This window comes from Papio anubis, chromosome 12 (genome assembly GCF_008728515.1).
Source record: "Papio anubis isolate 15944 chromosome 12, Panubis1.0, whole genome shotgun sequence".
Taxonomy (NCBI): Eukaryota; Metazoa; Chordata; class Mammalia; order Primates; family Cercopithecidae; genus Papio; species Papio anubis.
The window spans coordinates 114,041,738-114,055,405 of record NC_044987.1 but is presented as its reverse complement, the minus strand read 5'-3'; the positions used below and the strand labels follow the sequence as shown (position 1 = coordinate 114,055,405).

General features: G+C 56.1%; 1 protein-coding gene across 17 annotated transcripts in view; it reads left to right on the top strand.

Moving 5' to 3' along the window:
• The window catches only part of NRXN2 (neurexin 2), a 118,106-nt gene that overhangs the window by 85,347 nt on the left and 19,091 nt on the right, over positions 1-13,668 (top strand). For 15 of the 17 annotated variants that reach the window (XM_031652740.1, XM_031652743.1, XM_031652752.1 and 12 more), the window contains 3 exon segments: positions 3,266-3,447; positions 8,103-8,274; positions 12,107-12,196. In XM_031652740.1, coding sequence (XP_031508600.1) covers positions 3,266-3,447; positions 8,103-8,274; positions 12,107-12,196 — 444 coding nt within the window. 17 annotated transcript variants of the gene reach the window in all.

Here is a 13,668-nt window from a genome sequence, read left to right as displayed (position 1 = left end):
TGGTGGTTTCCTAGGAAGGTTAAAAACAACTGGTCTACACCACCCTTGGGCAACATTTTTGGGCCTTGACTCAGGCCTCTCTTGCCTTTCAAACCCTTTCTGGAGCCTGTCAGAGGTTCTAGATGTGGTGCCCTATTTTGGGCTCCGTGTCTCCTAGAAGGCAGCTGTGCCTTCCCTGGGGGAGTCCGTGGGCAGGGCCAAGGACAGCTCGCCGGGGTGAGAGGCTGGAGGCGCCTCCGGAGCGCGGCTGGGGAGGGGCCTGGTGGAAGCCCCGCCTCCCAGCCCAGCGGTCTCCGAACCCCAGCCTTCTGCGCTCCGGAGGCAGCCGCGGTGCTGGGAGAGAAATGTCTCCCCAGGGTAATTACTGCCGCCCCAGTCCAATAAACCATTCATCCTTCACCTCTTCTGCCCAAGAAGAGTCTCTCCGCCCCGTCCCCCAACAGTGTAATAAACGCCCTTAGGCTTTAAGAGGCCCGCCCAGCATAATAAACTGGCTGCAGTGTGAGAACAGCTGGGTGATAAATCCCAGGGGAGGTCTGGGCTTGGGCAGCCTGTGCGCCACGGGCCTCGGGAGTGGGGACGCGTTCGCCCTGTCCCACGCCTGGCCAGTCCCTGTCCTGGGGCCGCCTTCCATGGTCTGTCTTTGTGCCTTCACCGCCATGTTTCCTGACTGCTTCGTCTCCTGTCGGGGGTCTGCCTCTCCACGCTGGGTCTTTGTGTGCAGCTGGGTGCGTCGCTGCCTGTGTGTGGGTGTGGGGCCTGGGGGCTTGGGCGCTGGACACCGCCTCTGATCCCTCCTGCCTCACTGCCCAGTGAGGCATTTGGCCGGCTTTTTCCTCCCGCCCTCTCTGGGCACAGACAGGGCTCTGTCCATGGTGATGTGCTTGCTGTCTGGGATCTGGGCTGGGAAGTGAAGAGAAAGGGCCTCTTTTCTCCTAGACCTGGGGGATTTGGAGGCAGCCTGCAGGTAGACTGGGTTTCTTTCCCCGGTCTGAGGGACCAAGAAACCCACTAAAGCCTTCTCTGAATGGGAGGCCCTGGAGCCCAGGGGTGAAGAGGCTGCAGCCTCTGATCAGGGAGGTGAGGGTAGGAATGTGTGTGGAGGAAGGTCAGCATCTCTGCTCCCCTGGCCCACCCCACCCCCCAAATTCAGATGTGCAGCTTGTGTGGAGGGGGGAGGAGGACCCTGGGTATTACAGTTGTCATGGAAACAGCCGATTTTCCGGAGTACTGCAGTGCTGGGAGTGGAAAGACTGTTACTGGCTGAGGCCTACTGGGCTCCCCACCTCCAGGCCCTGCCCTTCCAGGCAGGTGACCACATGGTGTGGGGGTGGGGCTCACTGCATACCCCACTGTCAGCCAACTCTCCACCCTTGACTTGGGGGCCCATCCTGAGGATTCAGTGCTCACCACTGTGCCTCCAGGGCCCTCAGGTAGAAAGGACACCTGGATCTGGAGAGGGCAAAGCCAAGCCCCCTCTGTCTGCTGGGGGTGCTTTCCTGGCCAACAGGCAGAGGTGAAATGGCAGTTATTAGACATCCCGATGGTTCTTTCCCTCCTGCCCTTCCTCCTGGGGTCACCTCTCACTCTGGGGAGATGGAAGATGTTGATGGTGGGTGCTCTCAGGAACAGCAAGGGGACCCATGGCTCCTGCTTCCCCCAACCTCAACCCCCTGCTGGCCTCAAGACCTCTTTGGGAACCAGGCCACAATCTTCCCTTCTGTCCTCAGCCCCTCCCTGGGCCTGCAGATGGTGGCTCCCCACAAGAAACTCAGGCAGCCCCTCCCCTTTGGGGTCCTAGGAGCTCCCTGGGATGGAGGCTCCTCACACCTGATTGACCCAACTACAAGGGGGTTCAAGTCCCTGAGGCGAGAGACCCCATGGTACCTGAGGGAACCCAGCCTAATGTTACCAACTGGGCCACCACCTTGGCTGCTGGCAAGGCCTGCTCCTTAGAAGTGCTGCAGGCCCTCCTGCCCCCGCAGGCTACTAGTTCCTCACTCCAGAGTTCTCCCACCCCCAGACGGACATTTTTCTCCCCCTCTAGGCTTTTACCCTTAGGCCTCATCTGTCTGTCTCCCTCTCTAAGTCCTCCCTTGAACCCCTCTCCCCATAAGAAGTGCTTTGTGAGGAGTCGTTAGTGGCTAATTATTTAATTAAGCATTTTATGAATCTCATCTGCTCCATTTATATTCTAAAGAATGCAAGATTGTTCTCTTCCCTTCCCTTCTCTGCAGGCTGTGGAGTACTAGTCCTTCAGGCCTCCCAGACAAGGCTCCTTTCCGGGAAACTGGGTGACCAGCCCCCCACCCCCACCCCCAGAGAGCTCAGTCAGCCGCAGGAGGGAACATGGCGACTAATGGGGTTTATTTTGGGGCTGAGATCGTTAGGGACCTCACACCCGCCCCCAGCAGCCGGCTGGCGAAGAAGAGAAGGAGAAGGGGAGAGAGGGTGGGGTGGGGGAGGGCTGGGAGAGGGAGCCTTCATCTCCGGCTCCCACTCTCCCGTTTCTCTCACCTACACCCCTCTCTGTCCTTCTCTGTCCATCTGTCTCTCTGCCTCCTTCCTTCTCTGGCTGTCAATCTCCCCTCTCCCCTCCCCCCACCCCCCAACCCATGGCTGTCTCTTCCTTTCTGGGCAGGGCTCCAGGACCTTCCTACTTTGGGACCCAGGCAGTCCCCTGGGTGAGGGCGGAAGCAGGGAGTCCTGGGCAAGCCAGGAGAGGGGTGGGGACAGGGAGATGTTGGAGGGCACCAGCTCTGACTGTGAGTCAGAGCTGCACACAGCTCTGCTCATCTTCCTGCCATCACCTGGGGTTCCTTGGTGCCTGCTCAACTCTGGCCCCAAAGAAGCACACACCTTGGATCTGTCACCTCTGCCAGACCTGGGAGAAGTGGAGCTAGTCAGGACCGGGCCCCCTGGGTCTTTCCTGCCCACAGCACTCTCGTCTTCTCAGTCTCCTTGCAGCTTCTCTCTGGGCTCTCTCTCTGTGTCACTCTATTACCTCTCCGTTTTGCTGTAATTAAAGCTAGACTTCTTGATGAGGCAGCTACATCTGTCTGTGCGCGTGCACAGGCTCTCACCCAGGCACCCGCCTGTCAACTGCTCCCTGGGGTGGCGGGGCTGGTGGCTGCTGTGGGTATCACAGCTGAAGTCCCACATCTAGACCTGGGGTTCCATCCCTCTCTGGTCACAACCCTGAGGACCTGCTGACCTCGTCCTCCTGATGTCATTTCTTCTTGTCTCCCTTTCCTTCTCTCTGCAGCTGGGACCACATACATCTTTGGGAAGGGGGGAGCACTCATCACCTATACGTGGCCCCCCAATGACAGGCCCAGCACGAGGATGGATCGCCTGGCTGTGGGCTTCAGCACCCACCAGCGGAGCGCTGTGCTGGTGCGGGTGGACAGCGCCTCCGGCCTTGGAGACTACCTGCAGCTGCACATCGTAAGGACCCTGGGCCCGAGCCCTTCAACCCCAAGCTTCCTGCTCCCAAATCAGTTCAGCCCTTCATTGCCATGGGATCAGCACCTCAAGTCTTCCCTCATGGGGAATCCTCAGAACTTCTGTTCCTTCATTGCTGGAGCTTCCTGCTAAGAAGTTCTGCTTCTGAGACTCTTCCCTCTCTCAGTTATTCACCAAGACTCCCAGATCCACCCTCCCATCTGATTCATATTTCTCCAGCTCCCCACTCCCCGAGACCACCTGTGTTTTATGACCTTCCTAAAAGCAGTCAAGGGCCTCTTTGGGCCTTTCAGGCCATTCTCCTGCAGCCTTCAGAGGTGTCCCACATTTGTGACTTCCCCCAGGCTGCTGCCTGCTCACTCCTAGACCAGCTAGGCCAGCCCACTGTGTCCTGCACCTGTTCTTGCCCCTCCTTCATACCTACCTGCCCCAGGGCAGCCTACCCTTGCAGCTTCATCTTGCCTCTGGATTCTGCCCCTTTGCCCTCCCAGCAGCCCCCTTACCCTGTCTCCCTTACTGCCTCTCTAGCCAGGTTCACTCCTCACTAACCCCTTGGCCCAGCCCCACATCCCCAACCTGACCTCGGCTCCCACCTTGCTCTGCCTTTCTCTGCTCAGCTCCACCTGTGGCCCTAGCCCCTCCCTGTGTCTGCTCCCCGCCTTGACCTTGGTTCATTCCTAGGGTCTCCCTCTGGGCCTCCTACCATATATGCAGCTCCTTGACTCACCATTTTGAGTCCTGTCGAACTCTAGTCTGCAAGTGGCCCCTTTTCTTTCCCTGCCCTTTCCCCCATCTCTGGCTCTGCCCTACACCCTTCCCTATGACCTCTGGTATTGCTCCATTTCATTTCTGGTCTCAGCCTCTCCCCTGACCCCTCCTCACAGTCCTCAATCCCGAGCCTCTGCCCTCAGTCTTCATCTGTACATTTCTGGTCCCTAACAGCCACCTTGTTTCCCTGCCTGTATTTCACATGCTCACCCTGGCCAGGACCCCTGTGCTGTGGGGATCAGGCAGGCTGGCCAGGCTCTGTGGGCTGGAAAGCTCTGGGTGAGGGGCCCCTGGGTTTCAGGAGGGCATAGTTAGTTGGAAGGGGAGAGAGGAAGCCAGGGGAGAGGCTTGTTTGGGCTTTGATTTCTCCGCATCTGCTTGGGAATGCAGCCACTGGCCTTCATTACACAATAGCTTTTAAGCATCCCAGGTCTGCACCCCACCCCACCCCAACACCAGGGCGTGAAGGAAGGAGCATGAGGGGAGACTTCCTGTAGGCAGAGCAGAGCTGGGGTGGAAGTGGCAGTGGATGAGGAAGGGGTGCAGAAGGAGGACTAGCAAGCAGGACAGCAGTCAGGCCCAAGAAGAGGCCTGGAAGTTCTGTACCTGTGTCAGCAGAACAGGCAGTTATCTAGAACGGTGAGAGGCACCCGGCAAGTGAGAGACAGTGTGGCTGTAGACGACAGTGTGGGACTGGATGCACCGTGATATGTGTCAGGAGTGATGGCTGTGACAGTGGGGGATGAAGACAGAGACTGGGTCTCATGATTTCTGATGGAGTGTATCTATAGATGTGTATTTCCCCATGGAGTGGTGTTTGCAGTTGTTTCAGTTGCCTTTCTGGGTGGTGGGATGTGACTGGGTTTCCCTGTGTCCTCTGTGAGTGAGGGCTTCTCCTTCTCTCTCTTCTCCCTCATGCGAAGCTCTGCATGGCTTGCCACTTCCTTGCTGTCTTTGTGCAAGTCACCACAGCTGTCTGGGCCTCAGTTTGCCCATCTATGGAGTGGCATGGGAAGAGGACAGAGGGATGTTGTGAGGTTGAAGGAGATCACGTATGTGAAGCACATAGGGAGCATGCTGTGTTAGCTAGTATCCTGACCATCTCTGATCAGCTACCTGGGCAGGACTGTGTACCTCTGTGCCTGTTAGGTTAGGGCACAGGGCTCCCTACTGAGGAGAAAAGGTAGGGGGATCAGGGTGTGAGGAGAAGGGATTTCCTCCTTTTCCCTCCCAACAGTTGTGCACAGGCCTTACTGGTGCAAGGCTATGGAGGAACAAGTACTGGTGCCGGGTACTACAGAGGGCAGGGAAGATGGGAGTCTGCCCGAGGGTGGAGAGGCCTGGCAAGGGTGAGGGGCCATGAGAGGAGCCAGCCATGAGGTGCGAGTTGGGCACCAGATGGGCTGAGGCCCCCCGGGGGCAGCCCCCAAACCCCTTCCTTCCCTGGTGACACATCAGCTCCCACTACAGCGTCAGTAGCAGCTCTCAGAGAGTGGGGAGGCGGCAGCAAAATAAGAGAAAAGCAATTTGACGTTTCTAATAAAGCGTCGCTCCACTTTGCCAAATTAATTTTGACTCCCATAATTATTTGCTGTAGGAGCGGCTGCGTTCTCCCCACCGCCGCCTAATGAGGTAATTGGGGAATTAGGAATTAATGACTTTAACAGAAGTGACAACTGACTTCACACTGGGAGAGGCTCTGGGGAGCTGCCTCTCCCCCGGAGTGCAGGGCCCTGAGCTTGACTGCCTCCTAGGAAACCCAGGTGTCCTGCCTTCCAGCTCCCCGGCCGGCTCTCTGCCAGCCTGGCTCCCAGACCGCATGTGCTCCTTGACCACCATCACTGCCTGGGCTGAGCCTGTGGGGAGAAATCCTCAGAGGAATCCAGGGAGCTGATGCTATTCTGGGTGATATTATTACTAACAATAGTACCGAGGAGGATCGACTGTTCCCTTCCCGTGTGTGGGGAGCAGATGATCAGCCCGTCTCCCTGGGGATGTTGTCAGTCTGTGGGTGGTGGATGGGTGGGGCTTGCTAATACTCTTTTTAGGCAAGCCCAGCCTCAGTTTCCCTGCTTTACTGCATCTGAGGAGAGAGGCTGCATGCATGTATGACTGTGTGCATGCATGTGTGTGTTAGTGTGCATGCATGCATATATGTATGTGGTTTTCCCAGGTTCTGAGAAGGAGACAACTGGACCCCACAAGTGGGAAGGGATAGGACATGGGTCTTCTGAGCCACAGCTGCAAACCTTGTCCCCCAACTCTCTCTGCCAAACCCTAACCCTTGCCCCATCTGTGAGCCACCCCTGCCAACACCCCCAGTGCCACCAAGCCTCTCGGCTCTGCTAGATGCAGGAAAGAGGTGGCAGCTGAATGTTCCACATGTCCAGGTCATGGGGCAGTCTTTCAAGAAGATCCCAAGAGTGTAGTGTGTTTCTATGGTGATGGGCTGGGTGCCTGAGAGTGTGTGAGCCAGGGGGTCTGAGTGAACCTGTGTGAGTGTCTGTTCCCTGTGGGAGGAGAGCTGAGACCGCATTCAGGAGTGCTGCTGGGAGGTTCAGGGAAATGAAACAGGGGGTCAGGCTTAGTGCCCAGTGGGCCTTCATTGGCTTGGTTAGATGCCTTTGGTCTTGAAGGTAGGTTGGCCTCAGCAGCCTCTTGGATCATCCCACACCCCCACCTCTTTGAGTCAGGGTCTTCCTAGGCTGGTGGGCAAAGAGAGAGAACACTGGCTTTGAAGTCAGACTAGCTGGGGTTCAAATCTGGGGCTTCCTTCTCATGAGCTGCAAGATTTTGAGATGTTATTTAACTATGTTGAGCCTCAGTCTCTTTCTTGATGAAACAGGGAGCTATGAGCTTCTTCAGCGGGTTGGTGTGGGGAAGAGAGCATGCATGTACAGTACCCACACAGGGCCTGGCATGATTTAGGTTTCAGTGAAGCCCTCCCTCTCACTCTAGCACCACAGACAGAACTCTTCCTGGGCTGATCCTGGGTTGCCTTTGCAGGGTGTACCATGGGCCTGGGTCCCAGAGATTGCTTAGGTTCTTTCTCCCCTTCTCCAGGCCTCTGTCCCTGTCTGTACTCTGCCTGTCCTTCCCCAGCCCCTAGCTCCAGTCCCTACCCCGACACCCCCATGATCCCCTTTCTTGGTCAGTCTAGCATAGTTTGTCCGTCAACTCTTCTGGTGTCCATCCCACCATACACACAGTCCACACCCCCAACCTCTACCCCCATGGCTGCAGAGGGGCCACCCCCATACTCAGAGCCTGACCTACTTTGGGCCTGAGAGGCTGCCAGGAGAGGCATGCTAATGCCCTGGTGTGGGTGGGAGCACCCTGGGGGCCTGCCTGGTGCAGAGCATACTGGGGAGGAGAGGCTGGAGGCTGGGGACTGGGGAGGGGCTGGGGATCAGACCTTCCTCTGGCAGAGGCCAGCTTCTGTGGACTTATCTGCTGGTCTTGCCTTAGGGAGGCCTCTGCCCTCTATACCCTGAGCTGGTCCCCAGCTTGGCCCAATCACCCCTGTCTGGGCCCAGTGGCCTTTGCACAGAGTAGGTGCTGTATGAATATTTGTGAATATCCAGGACAAACCAAAAGGCAAGAGACAGGTGTGGTTAGTCTAAGGCGCTCCAGGCCCAGGATCTGCACCCCACAGTGTCTGCCCCCACCTCCAGCCTCAGGTTACTCCCTTGCATGTGGGGAAGGGTAGCCAGCCTGCCCACCTCCTCCAGTGGTTGAGACCTGGGAAACGTGACTTGTAAAGCTGTAAAGTGCTGCGGAGCTGGGCTAGTGGTGGCCACAGGAGTAGCCACTGCAAGGGATGAATGGTAGCTCCCTCTGGTGGCTGACCTCCACCTCCCTGTCCCCAGGACCAGGGCACCGTGGGGGTGATCTTTAATGTGGGCACGGACGACATTACCATCGACGAGCCCAACGCCATCGTAAGCGACGGCAAATACCACGTGGTGCGCTTCACTCGAAGCGGCGGCAACGCCACCCTGCAGGTGGACAGCTGGCCGGTCAACGAGCGGTACCCGGCAGGTAGGCGGCGCGGGCCCGCGGAGGAGGCACGGTGGCGGGGCGGGGCGGGTGGCGGCCTCTGGGCGGGTGGGTAGGAGTGCGGCCGCACCGGGGCGGGGCCAAGCGGCTCTGGGGCGGTGCGGGGCTACTGGAGAGACTAAGCTTGTGAGGCGGGACTAGGGCAGGGGCGTGGCTAGGAAAAGTCGGGATTTGTGAGGGCGGGGCGAGACCTTGGTGGTGCGAATGCGCCCCCTATAGGGGAGGGTGCAGGGCTAAGGTGGGAAGGCTGCAAAGCTAGGGTCCAGTTTGCGGGTGGGGGGAGAAGAGGAGGGAGGGTAGAGGTGAGGAGAATCTGATGCGATTGAGGAAAGGGTGAGTTCAGAAATGAGGGAGACAGATGCAGAAACAGGAGAGAAAATCCAGAAGTAACATAAAACGTGTCTTGGCAAGGAGACGGGGCTGTTACCAAGGGCAGAGCCAAGGAAAGAACCAAGGTCCTTATAAAGAGCAAGTCAGAGATCCACTTAGGAGATCCACTTAGGAGATCTAACGAAGGAAGAGAAGTAGCCATGGAGACTCAGAGTGAAGGACCCCAGTGTCCAAGGCAGTGAGGGACATGGTGAAAGGAAGGGAGAGACAAGTGACAACAAAAATGAAACACAGGGTCATGTGCATTCAACAACCTTTGTTGACAACCTGTTTAGGCATCAGGGCTTGTGCTAGGTCCTGGGGACTCAGTCCCTGCTTGCAGGGAGCCTTGAGAATGCAAACAGACCAAGTTCGACAGGGTGACAGCTGTGGCGGCCAAGGACAAACCAAGGTCTGAGGAGTGCAGGAGAGGGACAGAGATGAGGACATGGGGGAAGTGAGGAGACAGAGACTGAAAGATGTTGAGGGAGGCAGAGATAGAGCCTCAGAATGAGAGGAAACCAGAGGGGAAGCAATGGAAATATAAGGAGATAGTACTGAACTATACGCAAAGACAAGGAGAGATGCGGAGAGGTAGATGGAGATGCTGACATGAAGGCCCAGGGAGAGAAGAGGTGGACAGAGCCTTGGAAGGGAGCGGAGGAGAGCCCCAGCATGGGAGATAAAGAGGGAGTGGAAACAGAAACACTGCAGGGAAAACTGCAGAAACACAGAGATGCTGAGATACTGTCTGAGCGACATTGCAGTCAGGGCCTGACTGAGAAGTGGAGTGAGCATCTGCGACCTCCATCACTCTCCCAGGCGGAGAGACAGCCAGGCTGAGGCGGAGAAGCTGCCCCATGCTGACTGCGAGGGGCAGGGGCAAAAGGCCAATGTGTAAACCTTCATGGGCTCACCTATGCTGGAGTAAAGATGCCAGTACAGGCTTATGACACCAGTTATGCAGGCTTGTAGCCAGACATTTCTGGAAAGTCCCTGGAGATAAAGAGGCCCACGTGGCCCCCTAATACCTACAGAGGCTGATGTACACACAGGTCAACCTTAGACATATGGACAACTGCAGACATTCGTATGGTCAGACAGACACATGAAAAAGCAGCTCTGCAGAGGGATGCCAGCCTACATCAAGGCCCTGGGTACATGTAGGGACACTCAAGACCCACCAACCCTCCTACACTAAATTCCACTTACCCCCCGTGCCCCGCAACCAGCCAACACTGACAGCTCTGGCTGCGTAGGCATGATCCCTGTGGGCAGCAGACTTCTCTCATTCTCCGACACACACACACTAGGGCAACCTTTGTAGCAGTGATGACATTGGCCTGTGCTGGATAGGGCTGGGCTCAGAAGCATGAAGGCCTCACCATGTCAAGCCAGGACTTGGATCTAGAGCTTCTCCCCTTGGGGCCCAGCAGGCCACCAGTCAGGATGGAAGAATTATTCCTGCTCTCCTCTCCTCAGGGACCCCTGACTAGGGGTGAGGAAAGGCTGCTGGGTGCCCCTTGCCTGTAAAGGGGAGTAACATGAGGGCCTGGTGGTTGCCTTTGTGTACTGAGGGCAGATCCTGAGCAATACCAGCAGGTCAGATCAGCAGTATGCATGGGCCCGGAGAGGGGAGACCCTCTGACTCTTTGAGAGCACAGAGACACAGCCCATGGATTCTGAGTCAGAAGGACCTGGGTTTTAATCCTGGATCTCCCACTGGCAAGTGTGTAACCTTGGACAAGTCATCTAGCCTCTCTGAATCTCAGTTTCCACCTCTGAAAGGTGACAATACTTACCTCATAGCAATACTGTGAGAATGTCATTGAACGCTAGAATGGCATGGCATAGCAAAGGTGCTCAATAAATAGGACTTTTGTTAGAATTTTTATATACTCAGCCTCCCTCCAGGCAGATGTACATTCTTCTCTTCCTCTTGGAGACACACACACAGGATTGAATGATCTGTTTTTAATTTAAACACAAATGTCCTGAATCTATAGGGAAAGCAGAATCTCCTTGCCTCATAAGCACCTAAGGAGGCACCATCCATACCCATATGAACACGTTGTGTGCACCTTCATGGGAGGTGTACCTAGGCAGGCCCAGGCCCGGATCTCTGGGCAGGTGAGCGCAGCTGTGCAGTGAGAGATGACAGGAAAAGCCTCCTGGTCCCACCAGTGTGCACTGAATAGTTTGTCAGTGGCTTAAATGGGAGGAGTGGCCAGATTCTCAAAGGAAATCAGTTCCCTTTCCACTGCTGCAGACCGGGATCACCCACAGCTCACAGAGGAGCACAGATCCTCTCAGGTGCACTGACGAACCCCTTTCCACATAGGCTTGTGTGCACACACACACATTCACACACATTCCCCTTCCCAGTCTCCAGGAGCTGGAGATTGGTGAGCGGAGAGAGGAACAGGTGGGTATCCCAATGGACAGCCAAGCTTGGAAAAGAGATGGGGGCTGGAACTGGGGGGAGGAGCCTGGAAAAGAAAGGCTGAGGGCCTGGCAGGGTGAGCAAGATGAGGTCCTGAGACAGCAAGGAGAGGAGACTGGGCTCTGAGCAGAAAATGGTCAAGGTGCATTCAGGGCAGAGAAGGGTGCAGAGAAGGGTGGCGGGGGACTGTCTGCAGGGGAGGAGAAAGGGGCCAAAGAGAAGGTGAGAAGGGGAAGAGGGCTGCTGGATGATGGTCCAGCTCCCACACCACACCTGTAGCGGCTGCCCAGTAGAATGGGAGCCCTGACCAGGGTGAGGAGGCCTTGTAGGGAGTGCAGTGGTGGGGTTGGGAGCAGGAGGGACTTAAGGGGGACGGTGGTGGTGGGGTCAGGGGTGTGGTATGAGGTGGAAATTGAGGGGAAGCTGGGAGTGGAGCACGAAGGCAAAGGGAGTTGAGGTGGCCTGGAGAAGTGGTTTAAATCTCACTGTTCAATGCGCGTGCTGGGTGGCCCCCTAAATGCCGCATAAACCCCGCTTAACCCATCCCTCCCACTTCTAAACCGCCCTCTAAACGCAGGAACCAGCTGGGCCACTGATGCCTCCCACCCCCAACTTAAACCTGCTAAATGCCCCTCCCCTGCCCGCCCCCCCACTTTGGGATGGGGAAGGAAGGGGGCCACAGCAGCTTAACCACAGATAAACCTGTTTAACCTCTGACATTTGACCTTCCAGCTCCCTTTCTTTTGTGTCCCTTTCCTTTTCTTCTTTTCTCATCTCTTTTGCTTTGGGTTGCTCCTGCCCCCAGGGTGGGGCTGGCTCTGAACCAGAGCCTAGGGAGGGGGTCGAGGGAGAAGAGGGGCCCAGCGTTTCTTTTCCTCCCTTCCCCTCTTTCTGTGGATGTTGCTGCTTACTCTGAGTCTCCTGAGGATTGCGTAATTACTTTTCTAACTCCTTTGGACTTCGCCGCCTGAGAAACCTACTGTCTTTCTAAACTTTTCCAAGGAAACTTTGATAACGAGCGCCTGGCGATTGCTAGACAGAGAATCCCCTACCGGCTTGGTCGAGTAGTAGATGAGTGGCTGCTCGACAAAGGTAATTAACCAGAATTAATTAATTAATTAATTAACTTTAAAAACACTATCTTAAAGGTGCAGAGCTCTCTCTTTCCCCCTCCATGCCTTCACCAACGCCCACCCGCAAGTGAAGGGACAATTGGCTAGCCAGAATGCTCCCTTCCCCTTTGGAGTCAAGGTCTGTCTGTGCATTTCAGAGTGGTGGTTTTTGGGGTAGGAGTGGGGTTTTTCCTTAGAAGTAGGGGGAGTCTTGTTCTCTTTCTAAACCTGGGATCAACTACGGTAATCCACAAGATCCCTACCATGGGAGCTCCCCACTGCGATCCCAGCACTAAATCACAAGCAGGCTGGGAATGCAGGTTGTAGGTAGGTTCCCTCTGCCCAGAATCATCTCGGAGGCTTGGTAAAGGGCCAACGGAGGGCCACAGAGCATGCAGAGGCAGGAAGCCTTTGGAAGGCAGGAAGGCTGACCTGAGGAGGGTTAGGAAGGCTTCACCAGAGCCATGTGAGGAGAAGAGAGAAGAGTGGGGGCCTCAGATCCTACTGGAAGACCCCCAAAGAGAGTGCTGTGGGGCTGCTGTCTCTGGAACAGGCCCAACTTAGTCCAGAAGGCCTCTGAGAAGTTGAGGAGAGACTAAGGGAGGTGGGGCAGGAGATGGTGGGCCCATAGGGATTTCTACTCCTGCTTGGCTGATGAGGAAGACCGAGCAAGACCTTTTGAGGCCTGAGTGTGGTGAGATGTTGCTGGATGTGATAGAGAAGGCTTCTTGTCACCAAGGGAAGTTGGGGACCAAGGGCAAATCCATCCCATTCCCTTTTGCGGGGGCGGGGGGGGGGGCGAGCTCTGTACCTCTAAGGCTAAACTCTAAGGGGGAAGTAGAACTGTTAAACCTCCACTTAACCAGCTGATAACTGTGCTTTTAAATGTCCACTGGGGCCTTCCCCAACTAAAACCCCCAAATGTAACTTCTAGCCCCCCATGCCTGTGGGGCCTAAACCTGCTGATAACCAGATGTGATAAACCCATAACAGGACAAAAAGTTAAAGGGACTGTAACACACATCGCTAAAACCTACAGCCCCCAGCCACACTGGGCTGCTCTCTCCAGCGGGGTGAACTTTAACCCTTTGAGGAGTTCATGGCGGATGGGGCCAGGGGCCACAGGGACCAAGTTTGCTAACACTGTGGCTTCCTCTCCATTACCCACCTCCCTCTTCCAGAATCAGAGAGGCCAAGGGAGCAGCCTGGGCTGAGGCTGGGACAACTTGTGACCCCAATGGCAGGGAGAGTTGGACAGGCCCTACTGGGGGGTGGGGGAGGAATTGTGGTTTAGATGAAGGAGAGCCGGGACCCTCCTTCCCCTTCGCCTTAGATCTGACTTTCCTCTTCTAGAAAATAACCAATTGGACTAGAGAGGTAGTTCCCAAAGTGTGAAAGAAGGAACTCGCTTTTTGTGGTCTTAGCCAAGTACTTCCCCTTTCTGAGGCTCGG